The sequence below is a fragment of the Rousettus aegyptiacus genome, unplaced genomic scaffold (assembly GCF_014176215.1).
Source record: "Rousettus aegyptiacus isolate mRouAeg1 unplaced genomic scaffold, mRouAeg1.p scaffold_m13_p_18, whole genome shotgun sequence".
NCBI lineage: Eukaryota > Metazoa > Chordata > Mammalia > Chiroptera > Pteropodidae > Rousettus > Rousettus aegyptiacus.
In genome coordinates this window covers 12,689,603-12,715,946 of record NW_023416293.1, presented here as the reverse complement: position 1 = coordinate 12,715,946, position 26,344 = coordinate 12,689,603, and the positions used below count along the sequence as shown (strand labels likewise).

The following is a 26,344-nucleotide window of genomic DNA, read 5'->3' as shown; positions in this document are numbered from 1 at the left end:
TGACGGGGACCGCTCCCGGTGACGTGAAGAGGGACGAGGGGCCTTCCTGGGGTGACGGAGGTGCCCTCCGACCCCCGGGCCGAGGCGCGGGTTACACTCCTGTGCACAATCACTGACACGGATCAAACCGTGGACTTGAGACACACGCGTCGCCCTGTACGTGAACGACACCCTCCCCTTAAGAAGAGAAAGCTTTCTTCTAGGACTTTTAAAACTTTTTTATAAATTAGAACGTGAAATAATGATACTCGGCCCCTACAGTACTGGTAGTTCATAAAACGTGTCACCGGGGCTCACGTGCAGTCCGTGCCACGTAGCTCCCTCGCGAGAGAGACTGCGGGCCGAGAGGCGAGGATGAACCGGAAAGGAGAGGTTTTTCTAGGACTTTGCAATCTACCGGATCTGAAAACGCTTTACCAAAAAGACACTGTTTAAACTCCTTTGCTGCAGATTCATAGGGTCCATCAGCTACGAAAGGAATTACCGCCGTCATCTGACCTCGACACATGACACAGCCCCCCAAACCATGTACGCGGACACGGGGGGCAGACGTAAGGAAGCGCGAAGAAGAGACCACAGCTTCCCGCTTTCCCGCAAAGGATGATCGCGATCAAAAACAGAGGAAAAAAGGCTTTGAAATGCAGCCTCGTCCCAGAGGTATCCTCGATGTTTAATATCAGAAACTGCTAACCATAAAACCTTCTCCTGAACACTAGGACTCAAGACCCGGCGAGGCGGCCCGGCAGACGGGGAAAGGAACGGAGGGTTTAACCGACTAGGAAGGCGGTAAATAAAACGGGTGTCATATTATTCATGTGCATTTGAGCGGGCGTCACACGAAACACGCGTGGCCACCGGTTCCCTTTCTCCGACGTTTTCCCCGCCGTCCGGGGGGACCAGCGGCCTCGTGCACGGGGCACGGCGCCGGCCAGAGGCGGGCGGGGCCCTGGGGCCACTCACCTCACGCTGGCCACGTGCTGCGGCACGGGCTGGTGCTGGAAGTGGCCGGGCCACGGGCGATGCAGGCAGAAGGCGGCCCGGTAGACGGGGGCGTGGTGCGGACAGAGAGGCGCAGGATACTCCGGGCGCGGCTGCGCGCAGCACGCGGCCAGAGCGGAGGCCGCCGCGGGGCCGGCCTCGGGGTGGCGCTCTCGGGGGCCGTGGTGGCTGCTCAGAGGGCGGTGGTACGGGCAGGGCCGGCAGCACGGGGCCAGCGTCGGAGGCGCTCTGTGGCTGTCCGAGGGCGGGACGGGCGGCTTCACTGCGCCGTTGGCTTGCAGGCATCCGTTCGGGCTTGCTTTTGCTTTGGGTGCTTCCTTGGGCGTGAGCTGCGGGGCGGCAAGGTCCCCGTCACAGGCGGGGACGGGGCTGGCGCTGGCGGCACTGGCTGCAACGCCGCCGTTGCTCAGAACCGCACAATCATGGTTCCCATCGCTCATAGCCATGCTCCAGCCTCTCGACCCTAAGAAAGAAAACGAAGGAACATCACCCGGTGATAGGCAGGCAGATAAACAGTGGGAAAGTCAGGAAAGATACTGCAAACCGGCTCTTTGAAAACAGGGGGTCTCACAGGAGCTGGTAGCACCTGCGGCAGAGCCAGCCGACAGCTGGGCGCCCCTCGGCCTTCCTCCCAGGCACTGCGGGAGCCCTCGCCTGGCCCTCCCCACCCTACCCCTCCACTTCCCGTGCCTTCCTGCTCCACCCCGCCCCCGCCCTAGATGAGCAAGGATCTGTTAAGAATCAGAACATTTTAGGGTGCGGGTGGGGAGGGGGGAAGAAGTGAAATAGGACCCGATGCCATCCTTCAACTTTTCAACAGATCCCCAGGCATAAAGGGCCACATGAAGGGCCTCTCTGACGGCAGTAAGTCGTGTGGGCTAAAATAATGTGAATAATCTTAAGAATGTCTTATGTCTCAGAAAAATGTCAAGAAAATATGATTTTTCCTCTAAGTCACTCAGGTCTCAGAATAAGAACAAACAAAAGAGAATTAAAAACTCGTCGGCTAGGAACTGTGGCTACCAAGATACCAGACGAAAGAGTTTGATCCCCCAAACCAATGAATATAATGCTAGAAAAATAATGAACAAACGTGCGACGGAAGTGGCCATGAACCTACTGTTTCAGGTCGGATTGCTTGGATGTGAGAAAACTAATACGAAAGACGGGGTTTGCGTCAAACGAGGTTTCTGTTGTTAACTTTGTCCCTTCACCGGAGAGTCGAAAGCCTTCAATCAAAACAAAACCAATGCTGAAATCACCAGTAGCGTGTTTCTGACTGGTCGACAAACAAAAGCGAAAACAAACACCCTCCCTCTGACCAACATACACACAAATCTGAACATCTGCAGCTAAAAAAATGGGTCCTCAAACGCCGTCATCGGTCCATTTAACCTCACGTGAAAGCCAACGAGAAAAGAAGCAAGCCATAGTCTGGCCGGCCGACCCTCCTGGCTTGCCATTTTCCTACGTGCACAACACAGCGTCTGGAGAAATCTTTCTCCAGCCTCTCCCCACCTCCTGCGGACACACGGCCACCGGAAAGAAAGCCTCTCCTTTCGGTCTGGGTACCCAGTAGCCTGACCTGACAAACCTCGACCATCAAGGGCAGGTGCCTGCCCCGCGACGATGTCGTGGCGCAGTGCTCAGCAGAGCCTGCCTGAACAACACGCAAAGCTTCCGTCTCAAGACTGATTCCCAGAAGACGTTTGCTGTACTGGGACACGAACTCAGCGTTACTAATTTATGTGTCTTCCAGATAAAACTCCTCAAACGCACCCATGCGCGCACGCCACGTTCATGATATGCACATCGAAGCTATAAGAAATGGAAGCATTAATGAGGGCATTGAAGGACTTCGTTATAAATCATTTTAGTGAAAAGATAAAACATTTATAAATATCGAAAAGTATAGAAAATCAAGTAGATGTTACTTCTCTCGTCAGCCTTGGCACCACTTTTGAAAGCAGTCTGCCAATCCCAACTTCCTCTTCCAAAGACTATTGTGAGGGATTCTGAATTGCTCTTGAGTATAAATATATACTATACAACACAGTTTTCTGTGTGTCTTATAAAACATTCAAGTAATACACCCAACACAAGGCAATCCAATGGCAGTCAAATGCATCATCCAGCTGGTGAGAAGGCAGGTTGGTAACTGGTAAAAGCCTTAAATCTGACTCAATAGGTACAAATTCGAATCTTTCTTCAAATGCCATCTCAGCCAGAAGGTCTGCTCACTGGAGCTTCCGTTTACAGAAGAATACATCCTCCCTTCTGTTGTTTACAGAAGAAAACGCTGCTCGCAAATGCTCTGCAAACAATAACACACATAAATTACAGGCCACCTGAAGAGGCGTTAGACTTTTTTCAAAGTCAACGCAAATTTAAGATGTTTACTCGTAAGCTGCTCTAGATAATGTAAGAAGGAAACCCGAGTTGAGGTCGACGCAGTTATTTCCCAGAACGAGACACTCCCACGGAGCAGAACGAATTCTCCACTGCGATCAGGAGGGCGTGTGCGCTCTCCCGCCTCGCCGGCTCCAGGCCTTCTCCCCAGACCTCAGCCAGGCCGCCCGGCTCACGGGGTCTGCTGGGAAGGATGGAAACTCAGCGCCTCCCCTGGACCTTTTCCGCCAGGAGGACGGCAGCAAGGAAACTTTTCTCTGGTTCATTGGTTTGTTTCTACCACCCCAGGTTGGTTAATATCTCCGAGTGTCTATTTCTTTGATAAGCATTCAATTCGATCGATCCTATTGACTCTCATCGCAGCTGCCGGGTGAGCTATGCTAGTGAGGAGTCACTAACAACAAACATCCTCGCAGTGTTCAAGAGAAACTGGGCTTGAAACAGATGCCGTCAACAAAGCCCTACAAAGTGGGGAGAGGTCCCCTCCACATTCCTCAGTTTCTTCCGTTTCTCTACCTTCTGATTGAATCTGCCTTTCCTCGGGAAAAAAGAATTTTTCGTTTTCTTCATAACCAGAATTACAACTATTATTCCCTCTTATTTTTATTGCAAATGCATCATTTTGTAGTCATATAAGAGTTAAAAAGATTTTCGCAGGCCAGCCAAGGGACCTAATCACTATTTATAACGTTTTCCCCCCACTCCGGTAAAATGCGGTTCAGGTGCCAAATAACTGACTTTCAAATGAATTTCTGGAACACAACGTGTTTCGTAACTTGGAGACTTCTTGCAGTGAAGTGGAAACTAGTGGATAGTAAAGAATAATTTGAACTCTGACTTTGGCTGGCATTTAAAGTCAGTCGTATGAGCGTTCCATGATTCAGTTTCTTTAATGATAAAATGAGAATAATCAAATCGACTTTATAAAGTTATAAATTATAAATAAAAAATAATAAAAAGCAAAACCAAAAAAAAAAAAAAAGATTGTTCTAAGAAAGGCCTCTTAAGTTCAGTAGATGTATTTGTGCAGGAATTCAGGTGACCAGAACAGCAAACTTTCAATCTGAAGTCAAGAGTTGACCCAAGGACATATATAGAAAGATGTCATTTCTTTGGAACCGAGACAAATGAGGGAAAAAAAATCTGATCCGAGCCCAGAATAGAACAGGAAAGGAGATGACAGAGGGAGGAAGAGTCAACATAAAAAACAACCACTGTAATGACTGTGATGCTATGTGATTTTAAATGCAGTGATCGGTGTTTATGGCGGAAGTGTAAACTCGGTTCTGGATCAAACGGAAGGGGAGGCCTTGACAGGCACTGCGCGAACGCCTCCGTTTTCCCCGGGGGCTTCCGGAGAACGCCGTTCTCGAGGTGCGACGGGCGCACGGCCAGGTGTTTCAGTGCGTGTCCTGTCGTCTGTGAATACAGCGTGCCGATACCAACGCCGTCAAGCTGCGTCTCGTTCTGCCCAATCCGCCGTTTCCCCTGGCATTTTTATGTCCTGAGTGACTTAGCCCTGTGCGAGCCACGAGGCCTTCGGCCTAGGGCCATCTTTTAAATCTTTAAAATTTAAGTTTTTTTTTTTCTTTGAGCTTCGGTTCTTCACATGTATAAATCAGGGCCATAATCAACGTTCATCTCATAGGATTACTACGAGGATGTAAAAATGTTTTGAAAACCACAAAGGGCTGGCTGTCTATTCAGAATGGAAGAATCATCATTATTGCTTCATTGAGTGACGAGGAATATATGAAAGTATGGAATGACGCTTCCTAGTTTGAAAGCCGAAATTATGTTTTACGATGGCCGCCGAGACATCGTGAAAGAAACGGCCCGGGTGGGTGTGAGCGTGCAAGCTGACTCTGCTAGTGACGAACTCTGAGGACCCGTCACTTACACTCTTAGGGTTTCTAAGTCTCGGTAGTTTGCAGAATTGAGTTTGTTTGACATGCAAACCGCTTCGACCTTCTAAGACAGAGACATGGTACTATTAATCAACATTTAGAACACCTTTATCCTTTGACTAAGAGCTCTATGAGGTACTCGTCTTCTAGATAAACTAAAAAAAAAAAAATGTGTAAAGATAAATATATGGACAGAGGTGTTGACTGGATCACCGTTTGTACCAGTGATTCTCAAGAGGAGAATGAAATTCCAACATATCCATACGGGGGTATTCTGTACAATAATAAAAAAAAATGAGTTAGATCAGGATTCTTGCTATGAAAAAAAGTCCAAAGTCACCTTCATGTGTAAATTAAAACCTAGCTGGTATGAATCCATTTTGTTAAAAATGCAAAAGAGACAGACATTTATGGTCGGGAGAGACACACATGACTTCTAGAAGACATAAGAAAACACCAGTGTTATTTCCTGCTGGAGAACTGGACTAGGCCATTTGGAAGGGAGAAGATGGTCACATTTTACCTCCGTATTGCTGAAACTTGTACTACAAATGTGTCTTCTATATAGTAATGAAATATGAATTAAAAAAAGTTTCTAGCACAGTGACTAATAATGAACAAAAGGTCATTATTAGTAAAATGCAAAAACAGAAACAAACTTATTTTACCTTAAAGGATAATGAGACACCTAATTACTGGAAGCATTTAAAATTCTTTGTCTTCTGATATATCTCTGTTCTCTTAATATAACACCCTATACAATATATCAAATAATTGGATAAAATAGGAAATAAAATCTGAGCTAAGGAGCAAGAACAGATGAATACAAACGATGCGGAAAAAGGTTTTTGATATCCCTTATCTCATAGCTTCCAAACTTTTGGAAACATAAATTATCGTTTCTTGGACCAAAGCTATCTGTGAACCAAAAGCACCATGACTCGTTCCGTAAGCATTGAGCAGACTCGACAAAGAAGAAACGTGACACACTGGGACCATGTCGAAATGCAGAGAACAAGGCGATCCGAGTCCATGTGATTAGAACGGTCAGATAATTACATCCTACTCCAGGCTGAGACCCAGGGAAGTTAACAGCTATGAGATATAAAGAAATCGTCATGCTTCGGAGACAAAAAAAAAAATAGCGTCTCACTGAAAACGCCATCATGACCAGAGGAGGGTCTGTGTGACTTGGAGAAATTCCGTTTGTCAACACGTCAATACCAAAACATGCTAATGAAACAATTTACCCAAAGGATGCAAACTGTTTAGCTTGCTCAAAAGCTAACATCTAGAGATGTTACAAAAAGCTCACAGTAACTACTTGGAATTAGAAGTCAGAATTGCTAGCACGACCAGAAGACTGTCAAGTTAAAACCTGAATGCAATGTTGCAGAGGATACACAGACCTGCTCTGAATGCCACAGCCAGCACCTGGCGAAGCCTCCACTTCCTTCACAATCACAGGGCTCGTCTAGCCTGAAGGGGCATCGCCTCCCCCTGTCGGCACGCCTTGTTGGTATTTCCAAACCCTTTTCCCGCATGACCTCTCTCGAGTCAATCCTCCTAAGAGCCCTCAGAAAAGCAGGTGTGGCAGGTATGACAGCTCCATTTTGCAAAAGACAACCTGAGAGACGAGAGAGTCTTCAAGGGTGAGGCCAGGCAGCCCGATGCCAAGGTCTGGAGGGCTTTCTGCTCGACTACACTCCTTAAGCTCAGATGACGTGTTCTAGAAGAATCCTTCGCCTCATCAGGTTCCTAACACCAAGCAGCAACAATGGATGGGTCACCGAAAGACGCCATGTTGCAGCCAATCACCTTTTTTCAGACGAGTGATGCTCCCTTTAGCACCATCTCACCAGGTAAGATACAAAACACGAACCCGTGCTTCTCAAACACCGGGGACCGCTTGGAGATGCTGTTAAAATGCTATTAAGAGTCTGATCAGAGTTCATCTGCAGGGGGGCAGTAAGCTGCCAACAACATGCCCGTACTGCTGGGCCTGGTCACACAGTGTGGCTACACAAAGCCACAAGCCAGGCGGGAAGGAACAAGAGGGTTAAGCCTAAGTAATGGCAGAATGACGCACGCCTGAAGCAGAAATGACAAAAGAGATATGGAGGTTGGCAGAGGAGGGAAGGCACATTTTTCTGATCAAGGCAGAGGAAAGTAACGAATCTTAACGATAAGGGTTCTGATGAACAACTGAGTTTAATGATGGCTTATTTCATGATTCGTAAACTGCTGTGTGCACAGAAATCATGACCAATGAAAAGTTAATCTTTTTAGCACAACATGGATAAGGGTTGAAGCGCCTTGCCCACTTACCTGGGTGAGATGATCTTTTCCTCCCGAGTGGAACTAGATATTAGAAGATGATTATATAAATATACTTGAAGTCTTTTTTCACACCAGATAAGAAGGCAGTCTGAGGCGCTACAGTACCCATTACTTACCAAACTTGCATTAACATGAAACAGTTCTTATATTGCTTGATGCTTAGCCCGAAATGATGCTCTCCTTTTTGATCACTGGTACTAAACTGACTTATTACCACTTGGCGCTATGACCAGAGAATAAACAGCTTCTCTAAAAGCAACAGAGAAACCGACAAAGAATTGTATTTGGGGCATCTTCTGTCGTGGGGCTTTTGAAGATGCATGGGAGCACATCACCAGGTTCTGTCTCTAGGAATATTTTTCCACTCAAAGGGCTATTAAAAATGTATTTTTTAATCATCTCACTATGTCTTCACAATACCTCTAAAAAGATATTATTATATCCATGGTAGAGAAAACAGAGGATCAAAAATATTAAAGTATGACTAATCCAAATCACACGATTAAAACTCGATCTCAGATCAGTACGTGTCTAAAAGTAAGACTTTTCCACAACCTCAAGATACTCCTAAGGCACTGCCAAGTTCAACTAGCTTTTATAGGACCACTAGAGGCCACTGATATAAAATTCAGTCTGAAGATCCAGATGAAAAACAGCCTATGAATTCAGTATTTCCCAAGATAGTTTTAAAAGGTACAATCCAGCATTTAAGAGTCTCAGGGCCATATTTCACTGACTTAAGAAGAGGAATCATCCACTATGGACGCAAACCTGAGAAGCAAGACGTTGGGTTGATCTTCACTGTCAAGTAGTACCTGCTCTATTTCAAAATAACATAACTGTGACCTGATAGCAAAATCTGTATCTTCAATCAGAAAATCAGGCACTTTTAAGGAAAAGCTTCCTATATCTTTGAGTTCCTATTTCAGCTGAGTTTCAATTCTATTTGCACTATTCTATTAATTCTATTAAGTTGCACTAATGTCTTTTGAACCCTAAGTCTGGAGACTTGTGGTCATTTGTATAATTAATAGACAACATTGAACTAAAGAGGTTTCCTATAATCAGAAATGTCTATCAAGAGTTCTTTCAAAAAAATTCTAGAAAGCCCTCTGATAAGTCATTCACTAACTTATGATGCACCCGAGACCCTCATTTAGAGTCTGCTGCAAATCTTGAAAGGAATGCCATAAACACAATAAATATTTACAAAGTCACAAGTCTATTACAGCAGCCTCAACCCGTTCTGCACATCGGAATCTCTGCAGTAATATAAAAATAAATTACAGGGTTCTGGCCCCAGGGGTTATGATTTAATTTGCATTGTAATGGGGTGTGGGTATTAGCATTTTTAAAAAACGTTCCCCAGATGATTCTAATATGCTGCTAAGGTTGAGAACCAATGACTTATACTTTATATAATTAAGCAACTGCCACTCAGAATAGTCAACATTCAGAAAATATTGCTTGCAATAAAGAATGTAGCTGTATGTTTTTAAAAAAGTGGATCTGGCACTCCATGTTGGATGTGCTTTAGGGTATTTGGATTATCTTCTCTCTCTCTCTCTCTCTCTCTCTCTCTCTCTCTCTCTCTCTCTCTGGTTGCAATAAAAAGAGGTTTTGTCTACAGCACTTTTGAAGTTATAAGAGTGGGGACGAGGGTACAGCAAAGGGAAACCCTCAATAAGACATTAGCTTGAGAGAGAACAGTGCGGAACCCGTGTGGAACAACGTGACAGGGAGGTGAACAAGTCGTCACGCAGCCTCAATTACTGACGGATCGTGTGAATGAAGTTTAGGATATAGCCAATTCGCCTAATGAGTTTATTTAACCCTCGAGAAAAATACATCCCCAACCTCTGTTGATCTCCAAAATAAAGCCCTAAGCCCCTCTATTAAAAGAGCATATTCCCTAAAGTTTTAGGAATAAGAAAGGAGAGAGAGAGAGAGAGAGAGAGAGAGAGAGAGAGAGAGAAGGAAGGAAGGAAGGAAGGAAGGAAGGAAGGAAGGAAGGAAGGAAGGAAGGAAGGAAGGCAGGAAGGAAGACAGACAGCAAGAAAGAAAGAAAGAAAGACAGAACGAAAGAAAGAAAGAAAGAAAGAAAGAAAGAAAGAGAAAGCAAGCTTTCTAATTGCATTTTACGCATCTTAAACATTCCTGCCAGGATCAGACAGCCTCCAGACACCGGGTCGCTATCTCACCTCACATCTCTGCCAAATAAGAGTTACAAAATGCCTTGGTAATAAACAGGCCCCTTAGGATGTGATAGGTCTAACTTCAGGCCATAATATTTCATCTCAAACTATTTGTCTCAACTAAAATTGCAAAAAACAGGCAACTTCACAGTTGAACAGTCCATCCGTATCACCGCGGCTTGTTCACAGTAGAAACAGGGTCATATTTCCGAGCTTAGCTAATGTTGCTGAACGGATCACAAGTATGCCTAAAGCCGCCATGAACGTTTACTACTTTACATCTCAAAACCGCAAAACTTAGCGGCTCACAGCGGGGAAAAATCCATCGCTGTAGTCAATCGAATGAAGAAAACGCTCTTCCCACAAACTGTGAGGCCAAAGAGTGTGAAAGAGTTGTAAAGATATTTTCTACATAAAGTCGAAAACCGAGCTCAGTCAGTGTGGAGGACTTGGAAGCTGTCTGATTCAGAGAGAGCAGGGTGCTGTTTTTTAATGCCACACTTAGAATTATCTCGGCTTTTCCCACGAGTGCTAAGAACCTGATGTCCGCTCCACTCCCCGCTCCTGGTCAAGCCTGAGAAGCAGCCAATCGGGTTTCCTGAGGGAGCAGGATGGGCCCACCCTGCTGAGTCCACTGGGCAGCGTGGCCAGGCAGCTTGGGAGATGTCCCTCAAAGTCTGTGTCAAACACGATCAGAGGCGTCCTTTTACGGAAAGGACCAGAGATTTTAAGCTTAGGAAAACATCCACTTTTGACTCTTTTTCTTACTTGAATTGGGTCAGTAAACTCTTAAGAAGAACCTGGATATAGCTTTCTATCCCTTACTTAAGTTATCACTGTGAATGCTCAAAAACGCTATTTGCTTTCTTGTATATATTACACGAACTGAAATTACATTTGCTGTTTATTTAGGATGCTTGTTTGCGCACAAAGGTAATTAAGTCATATTTTCCGGTTAAACAGACGGATGTCCTTATGTAGCAAGCATATAATAAGCATGTACAGTGTTCCTTCTGAATAGTTGTCCTGAAATCTAATATGTGAGTCTGTAATAAGTGAGTCCATTTAATAGTGATGAAAATGATAAAAGAATAGAAATTAAGATAGAACAAAGGATACCCTCTTTCCCGAGTCTCTCTTTTCTAATTGACTTTGGTTGCTTTGTTTTACATTTCTCCAAAAGGCTGACGGAATGAGAAGTTCATCTGTCTACCTCCTGTGTAAGGATGTTGTCAGAAATCACAATTTTTTTAAAAGACAGGAAATGTTCATATGGCCAGCGTAGCAAGGCTGTCCATCACCCAGACTGGGCTGTAAGAGGTATGAAATTCGCACACAGGTGAAGTGTCTTATCCAACCCCAGAAATCAAAGCACTTAGAATGAAAGGTAAAGAACTGGTACATGAACATCCCCACAGCTGCCCAACAGGGCTGATGGCTTCAGTACAAACTACAGACAACTGAGGTTAGATTAAAAGTTGGACGAATCATTTTATAGTACCTGTCATTTCCCAGATGAGGCAAACTTAGCATGTGTTTTCTGAACTGCTTTGTAGTTCAATCATTTCCAGACACTTAAACATTACACATTTTTTCATAATCAATGCAAAGAGTTTATCCTAACCATTCCATACTTCAGGTATAAGAAGTAAGCTATAAGAAACTACATAAAAAAAAAAAAATACTCCCCCTTATTTTTATATACTAAAACAAATGAATAATCCAATAAAATATCCCGTTATTCAAGATTTTGGCAATGAAAGCATTCCAAGAGCTTATTAGAGATGGGAAATTTAAAAATAAATCAAATAATACAGAAAGTCTAAAAAGTAGAGCTGTGTCAACAGACATTAAAACCCTGGGAAATAGCAAACCCACTGTCTACCAGTGAGGCAGTGGTGTAGAGCTTATTGGCACAGTTTAGCGACTTCCCAGCCATCAACGGGGACCGCAGTGTTTTTAATTATAAATACTATCATCTCTAATGGTAGTATTTATCATTATACCCTCACGTGGGTAAAAAGAACATGTTTCATTCATTTTTGCAACAGGAATCCCTATTAAGTAAGAATTTAGCAAACTGTAAAGTATGCTCTGTTTCTTGCATTTTCACTGAAGAAAGTCATTATGGTCAGACAATGAATTATTTGCATGAAATACCTCGGTTTTTGTGAAATTTTTATCCACTTAATTTTTTTTCTTTTGATTTACGTTTTACTATCAGACATACGAAAATATTTCACGGGTTTAACTAGTTTCAATTTTTCTACTGGCCACATATAAACAACCCGTCCTCATTTTAAGCAAAAGCAAATATGGCAAATACATTCCAACTTCTACCTTGAGAAGTAAATCCAGTTCTAGGATAGTTACTATTGCTCCCATTAAAACGCATACAGTACCTAAAACATGAAGTCAGCTCAAACTCAACTGGACGTTGCACACTGAGCTGCGTGTCTGAAATGAACACGGGTAAGAATCGGACTTGCTGTGGACGCTTGACTCAAAAATGGACATCTTCACGAAACTTCTGCTTTTACAGGCAGAAAGATGCCAATATTTTATCACTCTCTTATAATAGTTGATTCACAGAAGTGGTTAAAGTGATTCCCACAGTTCTGCGTCTATTCTGCTACCAATTGGTAATAAGAGAAGCACAAATTTTTAAAATTCTCACTTAGGTAGTGGTCAAAGAAAAACCTCAACACACGAAACAACGTAAACTGCTTTAAATCTGAGGTTTCTTTCCAACTCCATAAAGAAAGCACCTTTTAATAAACCTTAAGGAACAGCTGGCCTCACCTTCTTGTGTTAGACTACGATTCAAATAAACTACATCAGGTTCTAATACATTAAGATGCCGTTCGAAGTTTACATCGAAAACAGACGGAGCTGGAATTTGAAATGCAGTCCTAGGAGCACAGAACAAAGTCCGGTTTTACAATAAATTCTCCCCCAACAACAAATTCACACATCCAGAAAAGCAGGAGGGAGACTATTACCTCGGCGTTAAAAGAAGAACGCTTCTTGGATCATTCCCGTCCGCAGACGACTGCAGGAGCGAAAGCCGTCACTGGCTGCAGGACAGAGAGTGGCCGCGGGCAGCAGCCGCTCCTCCGAGAGGCTGGGCAGACCCTAGGAAGGAGGCGTGCGAGGGGCTGGCTCTTGCGGCGCCTGCTCTCCTATAGGGCAGGACTTTCTCCCCCTACTTCACCCCTGGGGGCGAGGTCTTAATACCGGTAACAGCTGGCACACAGAGGGGGCTTGATCCGAGCACGAGGTCAGCGAGCCAGGATATGAAGGTGACATGCGATTTCTAGCCTTTTCCTGCTTCTGCGGGGAAACTGCAGAGAGGGCTGTTTTCAGTTACAGCTTCCTTTGATCCCTCGGATTTAACGTCACTCAGTAGATTAAAGCCACGTTAGCTGATGTTATTTGCCTGCTTAGACCAGCTTCAGCCACAGACTGAGTTTTCTGACATGCGGAGCTACTACATGTAAACCAACACGGATAAACACCGGTCCGTGTTGCTCCCCAGTTCCAGGGATTCTCGCGTTCTGCCACAAATGGCTCTTGAGACCCTGCTTTCTAGGGAATAAAGCGCATAGTTTTCAAAAGAGGAAGTCTTCTTTATTAAAGAGAAAAGCATCGTTTAAAGCAGTTATTCAATATTTCTCTTCAATTTTCCCAAGCAGAAAGAGCAAGTAAATGAATGTGAGGTGACTTTTTATAAACGTGTGGCCTTGATGATGTCAGTATTTAAAATTGCACAACCACAACATCAAATCCTTCTAAATACCTTCAAACAAATGCTTTAAATTTACATATGACATCCACTGGCAAATAAGTGATAATTACCAAAACCGTGAAATCTAGCTCTTAATGACTTCTTTAATAAAATGTGTAAACAACTCTTTTAACAGGCTGTATTGATTAATTATATGAACACAGCACTTTTGAAATTAAAAAAGGTAACAGGAAAAACCCAAGCGACCACAGAAAATAGATAAAATTGAACTTCGCCAAAATCAAAGCTTTTGTACATCAAAGAACATTACTAAGAAAGTGAAAAGACAACCCACAGAATGGGGAAAATACCTGCAATTCATATATCTAAGAGGCTAGTATCCACTACATATAAATATATCTTATAATTCAATAATAAAAAGACAAACAATCTAAGAAAATGCAAAATTTTGGAACAGACGTTTTCCAAAGATAGTACACAAATAACTAACATGCACATGAAAAGATGCTCAATATCCCTAATCATTAAGAAAATGCAAAGTAAAACCACAGTGTACAGACAGCACTTTACATCCACTAAGATGGCTATGATCAAAAACAGGAAGGAAGGAAAGGGGGGAGGGAGAGAGGGAGGGAGGGGAAAAGGAAGGGGGGAAAGGGAAGGACTGGGAAGAAGAAAGGGAGAGAAAGACTCTGCGCTGGCAAGGGCGAGGGTGTGGGGAAACGGGATCCCGCACAGCCTGCTGGCGGGGAGGTACCCTGGCGCGGCCACGAGGAAAACAGGCCGCGATGCCCCCCCAAAATCACACGTAGAGTTGCCACGTGACAGAGCAAGTTCACTCCTAAGTACAGCTGATTCTCATCATTCGTGAATTCAGTCTTCGCAAATTTGCTAAACTTTATTTTTAACCGCAAAGAAATCCTCGCGGCGCTTCCACACCCATCGGGCGTGCACACACGCACCGAGCCCCCAACACACGCGGCCAGGTGGGGGCGAGCAGGTGGCGCTGCCCCTCGGGTCCGTTCTCACGCGGTAACCAAGGGTCCCTTCTGCGGTCTGCTAGTGCCACGCTCTCACGTCTGCGGGCTCTTTGCCGGCAACTTCGCCGTTGAAAGTGGCCCCGGAGCGCCGTGAGCGGTGCTGGCCACCGTCCCCGAGGTCAAGGCCGCGGCATGCCTCCCTGAGGAACAACACGGGTCAGATCGGCTGCACCTGGGCGCGGGCCACAGTGCTGCTGGGTGTGAGTTCGGCGTCAGCGAGTGAACGACGTGCATTAGATCAGGTGTCTTTAAACAGAAACACACATGACAAAGGTCACGTCGAGGCCGGTTATCAAACACGCGACCAGAAGCTCACAGCAACCTAGTCCTGCGCGTCCATGGGAAGCGATGGCTCAGTGTTCACTAACTCGGTGTTTGCAGAGACGTGACTACCACAAAAAAGGAGAGGCAACTCACGTTCATAAAAAAAGTAACTTGCACACCAATGTTCTCAGCAGCGATACTCCTAACAGCCAAGGAAGCAACTCAAATACCCGTCAACAGAGAGACGGACAAACCAAACACAACAGATCCAGACAATGGGAAACTTGTCCACCATAAGCATGACGCACTGACAGGCCGCGCCGCGGATGAACCTGGGACATGGGAGCCGAGCGAAAGCCAGACGCCAAAGGTCACGTATCGTATAATCCTGTTCGAATGAAATATTTGGAACAGCCAAATCCGGAGACAAAGGGGAGGTCAGCGGTTGCCAGTGACTGAGCAGGGACGGGAGGTGGGGGATGGACCCCCAGTCTGTAAGGAGTGGTTTTTAGGGCGATAAAAATGTTCCGGATTAGATAATGGCCGTGGTTACACAACCTGGTATTTATACTAAAACCCACTGAATTGTATACTTTAAAATGACGAATTTTGAGGTACGTGGAATCTCAAAAAGAAAAATGAAGAAGGTATAAATGTCTAGCCATTACACCAATAGTTTAGTTCTTGAGCTCGTCCTTGCAAGAAAGGCAGAGGAAGGTCGCGGAGTGCTGACCCTATAAATCACTTCCAGAAACCCCTTATATGAATGAGTTCACGAGTCACAGGAAGTCGAGATGTAAACATTCAACTCATAAACTTGCAAATTCTTATTTACACTTTTAGCAAAATTACTGATTCGTACATTTCCTCGCTTCATTTAGAACTGTTGGGCCCCAGTTAAAATAGAAAATTTAAAGTACGCCTGTTACTGCCACGTAGAATACACGTTATTTTATAAAGAATAACAGAGATGAATGCCAATCGCTTCAGTATTTTCCTCAATATATTATTTAGAGTGAAACAGAAAACGGTAGTAACCTTAAAAGTTTTAATGTCCTCTGAAAACATTCCCTTTTTTCCCTTAGATCACATTACTTAGGTGCCTCTCTTGATTATTATCACAAGGAATACGGGAGAGGGAAAGGGACGAGGGTGGGCAGGAAGGTACAACACTTGGTACTTCTAAAAAGCAGAGGGGAAAAAAAGAAAAAGAAACACCTGCCAATTAACAAAGTCTTTCGCATCTGCACTCAGTCCAAATGTAATTCTAGATTCTGTAATATTTATTAACACGTAGAAGTCCCACCTCTTAATCCTCGTATGTGTGCGCTAAATGTCGAACAGTTGTGCATGAGTCAACTGTGGTCTAAGGCAGTATATATATAAATCCTTGAACGTCACCAAGACGTTCCTTCCGGTACGGTCGAGCCGCTGGCTCAGCCACCTCAAAGTCCACGTTCGGAAGGAGGAATCGCAGGAGAGTCCTGTGGGTGATACTCCACAGTGAGCTTGTTTCTGGAGCGCGAACCATTGGGTACACAGTGAGGATGTCGGCCCGGGCCGCTGCTGCTCACGCGTCAGGGGAGGGGTCCGTGGCGCCCTGGAGTCCGGCCTCCGCTCGGCCGCTCCCTGCAATGTTTCCTCATTGCACACCTGGTCTCTGCCGCACCGCGACCTGAGGCCCGTCTCTAACTTTCGCGCCCCCGATGCCCGTGCCCGTTCGTCCCCAAGAACCTAGCCATCGTCCCGCGTGCCCACCCTTTCTTCCCCATTCGTCCTCCCGCTCTCTACGTACCCGTTTCACCGCAGCGGCCTAACCGTGAGACCTAACCGACGTATCCTACACTCCCAATGCAAGCAACAGAGGGCTTCCAGACTCATCATCGCATCCGACAGGTCTGGCCAGAAAACACGAATGGCTCCTCCTTGCCTACCAGGCGGTTTCAACACCTTCGCTGGCGTGCAAGGCCCCCCGGCATCTGGACCCGCCTCCCTCCTACTCAGAGCCCTTGCCAAACGGAACCTGCTTTACTCCCAACAAGCCCGTGCGCCCCACCCCGCAACCCCCCGGTGCTTGCGCTGTTCCTGCGACCTGCGGTGACCCCTGTGCCCATTTCCAGTGACCCCGTCCTTTTACAACGTATGACAAATCATCTGTCTTCCATGAAGCGTTCTCTGATTACCGAAGCCAGAAATCCTCTCATCCTACTCTAAGTAACGTGACCCTGGGATCTCTCTTATGCCACTAAGCAAGTGCTAATTTTTTATCGTGGTCTTCTGGAGATCTCTTTTACCCTCTTACTCTGTGCTTAACTGCACAAGCTCTATGATTATATTATCATTTTTACACCCCATCAGGAAGAACTAGGACCTATCAGGTACTTGACAAATATCAATTGAAAAAATGACGTTTTATAATTTGTTACTATTACATACGTCCTTTAATAAACAGAATAAATGTAGGTTTGGGATGCAGTCTGTAAAATAAGATACAGTATACAAAATCTTGTTTTCCTTCTGATTTACATGGGTCCCAAGGACCCCTTCTACCATGGCCGTGGGAAAGAAACCACCGCCAAGATTTGATATATTTTCAGTATGACTGCAATATGTTGCAGTCTTCTCTGCTTTGAAACTCTGAGTGTTAAATCACCTCTGAATGATAAGGGTTCTCAGTAATTGGTCGGTCACACTTTTCCTCCAAACCAGTAGAGATCACTCCGGAAGCTAATACGCAACTTCATTCGTGGGCAGATTTTATAATTTCTGATTTATTTCTAAGGGAGAATTATCCCTGGCATTAGCAGAAATATCTTAAAACAATGACGATAAATATGAGTTTCGCCCACAATGAGGTTTTAGATTGAACAGGCTTTCTGTTTAATTGCCAGTTGGTTTTATTGCGGCAAATATGATTTATGTGACAGTGTGTTAGAAATAAGTAAATCTGGGGAATCTTACTTTTTATTTATTACACCATTTGCTTGATTTGATTAAAAACTATCACTACAGCTGACCCTCGAACAACACAGGGGCTCAGGGTGTGGACCCCACAAAGTGGCAAATCCACATATAACTTCTGACTCCACAAAAAGTTAACTACGAATAAACTACTGTTGACCAGAAGCCTTACTGACATAAAGAGCCACTTAATAGTCTGTTATATGGATTATACACCGTATTCCTTCAATAAAGGAAGCTACAGAAATGCTAGTAAGAAAATCATAAGGAAGAGGAAATACATTAACAAGACTCTATGCAATTATTGAAAAAAACCTGTTCCTAAGTAGACACACACAGTTAAAACCCCTATTACTCCAGAGTCGACTGTCGACTGTAATCCACAAAGCGTCTGGTCACCAAGAATTAAATTTACTTGTGAATCTACATACTACCAAAAACTTTAATGATGATCAGAAGCTGATCCTCAAAAAAGCAGAGAGGTTAGTAACTTTTGGAGAACAGGTAGTTTTTTTTCCTGTGCAGGGGAAAAAAAAAATCTTACTAGGCAATACAAAAAATAGACAAAAATCTGAGCCCTCTTTAACCCAACGAAAAAATAATTATTAAAAAGATGTTTTAAATGTGAAAATAACTCACGCGGCCTAGTTTATCATAGGCTTCACATTGGAATTCTGGCAAACTTTCGTCTCGACGTGAGCGGCACACACAGCACACTGCTCGAGGTCCCTCTCCCACACAGAGCGTAAAGAATGTGCCACGTTTCAGAAGAGGAGAGGAGGCTCGGATCTGCTAGTTTTATATCGAAAACAGGCTGGGTCATTTCATACCCAGTCTGCAGGTCACCTGCGAAGCGTCAGGATGTCAAAGCAAAGCGTAGAAGCCCACGGGCTCTGGAGAGCTCCCAGAATGCTTTTTGCTGTGAAATACAGGATTTCAAAACAGGATGCTTTACTTTTACAACAGATTCTCCGGCATGAGCTACACTCCTCGGGTGAAGACCTTCGCGCCTTAACTCTAAGCCAATTAGAACATTATTTTAAGTTTCAGTTGCGTCGTTACCAAACCTTTAATGAGCGTGGTTTGCATGTGTTCAGGGATGACGACCAATAATTTGAAATTTTCCGTAAGTCGGACTTCTAATATTTATGGAGAAAGTGACCTTTACTTTCCTTACGTCATGAAATAAAAACACCTGCAAGTTAAGTTTCCAAAACTCAGGCTTTACAGGAAAATATACGTGTCATTTGTGTACCGACCCTGTCATCACTGCTAAAGGCTTAGATTAAGTAACACTGTGACCCATCGATCCTCTGATATAAAACGAAGGTTTATAAAAGAAAGTAAATGAACATCCTAATTCCATTATTTATTTATTTATTTATACTTTTTGTAATATGTGGTAATGTTACTTTTGGCAAAGAAAAAAATCTTAGATGACCCGAAACTCTAAGACAGAGACATTATTAGGGTTAGGCTTTTCACGAATGCAGCAGGAGTCGCTTTATATGTGAAAAACACACATTTAGTTATTCAGACGTTCAAGCAGTTCAAAATTATGACCTCATGCCGTCTCTGGCTTCAGAAAGTTGTTGATACGAAATAAAATTCTGTGAGACGGCTGTTACAAGATAAGAAATAATGTAAGAACAAATGGAAAAGGAGTAAGGGTATTTATATCAAGAATCTAAAAATGCGAGATAGCTATCAGGCCTCTCAAAAATCTTTTAAAACAAAGCATCTGCTTTGTTTAGTCATCCAGCAGTCTCTGCTTTCCTGGATGTATCAGTCGACGATCAAGAGTTGCTAAGTATGTACTCTACTTAATATCCTCAAGTCACACCCTGTTACGCAGCACACAGTCCACGTGGCCCTCGGTAACGGCAAAGGACCGTCACGCATCCCCTTAGCCATCCCTACGGGACACTAGGCAATGCAGCGTTCATTCCTTCCTCTGCCAAGTGAAACGCCTTAGTAATGTGCATCCACGCCCTGCTGGCTTCGCAAGGAGTCGAACCCAGCCTCCAGGGTCAAGCTCAGATCCCCTCTGTAGAAACGAGCAGAACTGTCACAGATCTCTGAAGTAATTCCTCATCTTGCGTAAAGCTCAAATGTCCCTTTTCTGTAGATCAAAGAAGCACAACTTTTGGAAACATCCGCTTTTCCCAGTCTCTGATTATGTTTGCAACGATGGTCACTGTCGACACTGACCGCTAGAAGCCACAGACCATGTCCGGGACAGCTGCTTAGTTGACCTTGGATTGTACGAAGCCAGGAGCAGACGAAAGATGCTCAGTCTTTGCTACTGCGATCTTAACTTCCTTACGTCATTCGACACTGTCAAAAGCTAAATTCCACAAGATCCCTCGGCGGCATGCCTACCAGAATGGGGGCAGCACTGCCTGCCTTATTCTCATGGTGAGAAACAGTTCTCGCCTCTGCAGAGGTGAGAAGATTGAAAACCGAGGTCAGCTCCTGCCCTCCACGCCATCATGGCTCCGAGGGCGAAGTCCCTGGAGCTATTCTAGAAGACCCTCGGACCCGAATTAATAATAATGTTACAGACCTCACCAGGCCACAAGAAAATGCTGTTTTCTGATCGCAACTGCAACGCATAAAACTAAGATGCTCTTCGCGTGGTGGATTTTGAAAAGTGACTGATTTTTTATAGCGATACACATTTATTTCTGGATCTGGTACTCCACCTGAAACGTTCGGCTGCAGAGCTGCACGAGTCTCCCTAAAAGGGTTTTTATTTTTAAAAAGTTCCTTTTAAAAACTTAAATCCTGGTCCCTTTGATCAAGACTAACTGCAACTAGACAAGCAAGGAATTTCCAAACAGCCGAAGATTTCAATGATTTCCTTCAGATCACCCGGCATCAGAGTAAGCCCACACTGGCTTGCGGAAGAGAAACATATAATAGTGTTATTTATACACCAGACCTTAACTATTTTTTTTTTTTTGTATAGAATGGGTTTTAAAAAATGAACTACTCCCACTTTTGAGTACAAATATGGGAATAAAACAAGTTATCTCCACTTGGCTCTGGATTGTACCAATTACACAGAAATGAGGAGTGTTTAAATCTCAAATTTTATAAAAGTTATCTCATAGATGAATGCTAATAATAGGATCTGATGTTATTTTTCATCTACTCTTTTACTGTAATTTTTTCCTTCAGGTCAAATGGTAAAAGCAGAGGGAAACAGGGACTCTATAAGGTGCCTTCTTATTGCTAAGCTCATAAAAGAAGAGAGTTGGAATAATTTAATGTTTTATGAACCAAGTTCTTTTTCAAATAAAGTAACTCGGAAGTTCATATTTTGAATAATATGGGTCTTACAGTAACATCTCGACTCTATGTTGATGCATAACAAGCTAATATTTTGATATAGAAAAGCTAATTATTATATCCATGAAAAATAAACAATCCATCAATGTATGTGCTTAAGTCTTTAATATTTTATAAAGTGGCTCAGTCTTAACTTTATGTTTCATTTCTAACCATTCCACTGGTAAACATTTTAAGAGAATGACTACCAGCAACTTCCAATAACCACGGAGAGAGGGTGGGGACGATACTTTTTACAACGCCAAAGTAAATCTTTGTAACAAAGTTCCAATCACTATTTTTTACCTTATTCCAAAATTTTAATGTACAGCTAAAAGTTTTTTTAAGTAGCTTTTTTTTTTTTTTTTTTTGACATTCCTGCTATAAAAACAGAGCCACGCGGTGTGAGAGCCCTGCGACTCGTCCCGTATCTCCAGGTCGCGTGGCTGCACATGGCGGCTCCGGGCGCGACCTCGTCTGCCGGCGCCCGGACGTGACAGCGCCTGCCTGTCACTCCGCCACTTCTCTGGCTCACGTTCTTCAGTGAAGCCTGAAACAACCAAACAGGTTCCACAAAAGTTTACCGAAGCTTATGAATATAGTGTGTTTGGGCTTTGATTTTTCTACCAAGAAGCCCTGCGAATATATTAAAAGTTAAAAAGGAACAAGGTGACTAATAGGTGAATCGATCCCCCATGATTAAAGAAAACCCTTGTGAAAAAATATTTTGACATATGAGGAAAGTAAGACAAACAGGGATTAAAAAAAAAAAAGAAGAAGAGAATGAGGAAAGGAAGGAGCAGAGGGAAATGATAAAAGGAATACGGGAAATGGAAAACAGACGTAGTGTCAACATGATAAATTTAAGACATACACATCACAGCATGAAGACGAGAAAAAGCAAGGCATAAACTAAGGCAGTCCAAGGAAATGGGACGCCAACGGGGGGGGGGGGGCAGATTATGACACCGGAAATAGCTAAGGCGGAAGAGAATGTAGGTGTTCTGTGCTGTAATCTAACACAGAGAAGCAATCCTGGCTTTTAAAACAACTCATTGGAAGGAAAAACACAAATTGAGAAAGTCGCAGCCGTACGTACGTACATCTACAGAGTTGTTGCACAAGGACGATAGAGCGCTCTTGGACAACTTAGTCCTTGAGATTCCAATTTAGCTTTTTCTTATAACTCTATAACATCCATTATGATTCTGGACAGAAAGTTGGTGAAAGCACATTAGTAAGAGACTATGAAAAACAGAGACCGCTGGGAATCCCGGAGACAAAAGCCAGCTCCTGGCCAATGGACGAGGACCACATGAGCACGAACTGCTGCCACGAGGACCCGCCCCCTTGCGCCTCCTCGGAACTGGCACCCGCCGCCTCACTCCCTCCCTGAGATAATCTCTTCCATCTGCAAAAGAGATAAAAAGGCACCAGACACTGGCATTCCTCCTTCGAAGAGTTCCTTAACCCTTGCTCTCCACGGCCTTAGAAGCGAAGACAATCCAAGTTCTCTCCCAGTCCCTTGGTTGCGAAAGAGACCTTTGTCCTGCAGATCATTCAAAGTGGAAACGCGACAGGCTCAGTTTCGAGAAGATGCTCGGATACTATGACACCTGTGCTTCACACTAATACCGAACAGGCCTTTATTCAGTCCGAGATCAACTAAGGGACGAAGTGAAAAATAGGCTTCGTCGTAAGTTAAAATAACACAGGAGATGAAGCCTTTCAAATTCTCTAAACTAATCATCAAGGGAAAAAAGATAACACAACTTGAGAACATAAGCTTTTACCCAAAAAAAAGCCAGCCATAAATCAAGTACTCTTAAATCTTAAAGAAATATATATTGTTTATTTATAGAAGACAAATTACTAGAGTTTGCTTAGAAAAAAGTCAGCTAAAAAGGATGTCATCTCATTCCTCTTAATCCACACGTACTCCATGCCTACCATAGGGGTTCCAAAAGGTTCAAAAGAACCTTCCCAATCGCTCTCTCACACGAATCTGTGAGTCTGGTAAACTACCCGCAAATGAGTCTTGAACTTCATTACCAACCTGTAATTTGTGGACATTGCCCCTTTCTACTCCTCGATCTCTTATGAGATTGGCAAATCTGAATCCCATCTATTTCTTCGAAGGAGAGCTAAATTTCCCTTTCTCTTTTTAGAACACAGAGCTCATTCTCTCCTGTGACCACCAAACAACTGGTTTCTACACCGCGTATTGGATATTTTCATTCTTAAGGTTTTGTTTTGGTAGTTGGAGTAACTTTGTTCACACATTCTCAAAAATAAGGAATGAGTCCTATACCTCTCTGACATAGCTCATATTCGTTTCAGTATTATTTTCTAATTTCTCCCACACCTTTCTTCAGGAATAACTTTTATTTTTCTTGAGTGCATTTTTTAGTATTGCTTTTGGGGAGGTTGTATGAATGGTAAACACTCTTATTTTATATATTTGAATTTTTCTTAATTTTGCTGGCCCTAGAACAATAGTTTAGCAGGGTATAAAATTCTATGCACTATTATTTTTTTATCAGCACTGTGAGGTTATCATTTCGCTGTCTTTTGGCATCTGAGTTGCCAGTGAGAAGTCCACGGTCGATCTTATGTCAGTCCTTCAAGTAAAGTCATTTTCCCCTGGCCCTTTTAACATTTTTCTTTATGTTTGATGTTGGTCTACTGCAATGTTCCTAGGTATGGGTTTACCTTGACTTACGGTTTACGTACGGTTTAGTGCACTTTTGATCTGATGACTTTCATCCATTCCAGGAAATCTGGGATATTATCACCTCTGTTCGTTGAGAGTCTTGAACCTACTTGTTTTACAACCTTTGTCAAAGAGTTGTACAGTAGTGAATTCGTGTTCCATTTTTTTTTTTCTGTCTGCTTTAACATGTGCTTTGGCAATTAGGTTTTTAACGAGGGGTATTTTTGGTTTTCCTTTGACCTGGTTTTTCTTTCTTCCCCTCTCCTTCCAATTGTTTCTGGGGTTGCCCGCATTTGCTCCCTCTCCTAGGAGGATTCTGTATACCTATTAGCTCTGTAGCCGCGCAGAAATTCGCATTTTAAAACTTCAGCACTACGGTGATATTAGAGTTACAGAGCCAGCGGACAATTTGACTCGGTTTCTGATCACTAGACCGTATTTTTATTCTACATTCTCTCCTTGGTTCACAGCTTCTAATAACACTGTGGCCTCCAAAAGTTGCCGACCTCCCATCCTACAGTAACGGTGATGGAAATCAGGCAAGGGAAGGGGTTTATCTCGCTCCCACGCCTTCCTTCCAGCGGAGAGCCTGGCTCCTTCTCCTATCTCCCGGCCTGCAGGTGTGGAGGAGCTGGGCAGCCCTCTGCTTCCGGCCAGGAGCCGGGCAGGCCCACAGTTCCGGCCCTCCACTCACGACCTTCTCTTCTTAATCACTTTGTGGTCTTTGAGGCGTCCGTCTTTGTCTTAAAGCTGGCTGTGTCATTTCAGTCTTCTCATTGATACGCCGTCACTGCCAACGTGGAAGAAGGTGTCGAAACAGGACCCACGGGGCCGTGTTGACCAGCACGCACCGCGTGTCCACGTGTGCCTAACGCAGAGAGGTTTTTGGTGAATATCTTTCACAAGTTAAGTGCCCACCAATGTGCATATACGAGGACATGTCAACAGAATCTTGAACCGCAACAGGAGAGTATGAACACATTTCATAAACAATCAGAGTCACACATGTTTTATTTGCTTTGATTAAAAATAGCCATTATGTCACTGTCAGCCACATGAATGTGAGTTTCCTGTATAAACCACAATGAGCTTGAAACAATTTTAAGAAAACAAGTGAGCTAACAGGTATGAAATGCTCACGGCAGCGCTGGACCGTTTCTTCCTGACTTCCTCTGATCTTCACGTGCAATGTATTTTTGGCGACATAATTCTAAGTTTACCTTGAATCAGAAACCGAAATGAACATGAATCAAAGCAAATCCAGTTAGCCCACATCATTCTCAGAAGTACCCATCCCAAGGAACTTTTTCATGGGAGGTATATACCACAAGGAAGAATAGTGTAAAAACCCAACCACCTCATGAAGCCTCCAAAATACGTTTGCAAAGTATGGTATATTAACATCACAAAGGGAAGAGTAATAATCCTAAAAATTCTCACCAAAAAAAAAAAAAAGGAAGAAAGGGAGGTTAAAGAATAAAAATTCTTCAGGAGTCTTTAGCACTGACCAAAAGAAACTGGTCTTTGATTTTGGAAAAGCCTCCCATTTATTTTACAATGAAATAATCGTGGTAAGGAGAAAGTAAAATCACTAGGTCATTGATCTCAAAATAAATAATGCTGAAGAATATCCGAGTGCCTTCAATTTAATCCTGCGTCCATCACACAACTGCTTTGATTTCTAATTCTACCTTCTTAGAAAATGAGCACATCGAATGGGAATGCACCATTCTGATTTGAGCTAGTGTTGTTCCCATGATATAACATAATGCACCGAAATTGTACTGTATGAACAGGAAGTCTCCAGTTACCTATGGATAAACTGACCTTCCACCTGCACCAGGGAGAGCCTGAGGTTACTCCGCCAGGTGCCTAGTTCATCCTGACCTCCTCCTCTCTCGTCCAACCTGGCAAACCTTTTCACGGTTCTTGCCACTTCAGTCCTCCCTCTCTGCTAAAAGGCTCTCCTTATCCGCCAGTACTATTTTATCGATCCTTATTTATTCGTTCGTTAATTCGATAAATATTTACGAACCACCTGTAAAATGTTAGTCACTGTGTTTAGTGTTATGAAAAAGTCTGAGGTCAAAACCTTCTGCAGTTAACCTCGAATCGACTACAAACACCCCGTGACTACATCCGACTCAGATATTAAATTCAACAAGCAAAAACTATCGACCCCCAAAATGCTTGGAACTGGGTTTTCTAGGAGCAGAAATAGATGTATAGTAAATCTCCATATTTTCTTTCCCGGTCTGCTGATGACTTAGTAAGCGTTCTAGAGAGTTCTAAAAAGTGTTAAATAAGGGTATAATGAAGACGTCACCATGTGTATGTTAAATAAGTTTGTGATAATTTCCTCTCATGTAGCAGGTTTAAAAAAAAAAAAGTAATGGCTGGTAATTACAAGCTGATGCTTGGTATGCTCTTCAGAT

The 26,344-nt window shown here is 43.6% G+C and overlaps 1 protein-coding gene across 3 annotated transcripts in view; it reads right to left on the bottom strand.

Annotated features, from left to right (window-relative positions):
- DISP1 (dispatched RND transporter family member 1) overlaps nt 1–26,344 on the bottom strand; it is an 86,621-nt gene that overhangs the window by 27,629 nt on the left and 32,648 nt on the right. Inside the window, exons 1-2 of one of the 3 annotated variants that reach the window (XM_016165058.2) lie at nt 12,853–16,914; nt 961–1,462 (exon numbers count right to left, since the gene is read on the bottom strand). In XM_016165058.2, the coding sequence (XP_016020544.2) occupies nt 961–1,445 (485 nt within the window). In that variant the 5' untranslated portion in view covers nt 1,446–1,462; nt 12,853–16,914. Of the gene's footprint in view, nt 1–960; nt 1,463–12,852; nt 16,915–26,344 lie in introns of those variants that run through there. The other 2 variants (XM_016165059.2, XM_036235468.1) reach the window with 2 other exon arrangements.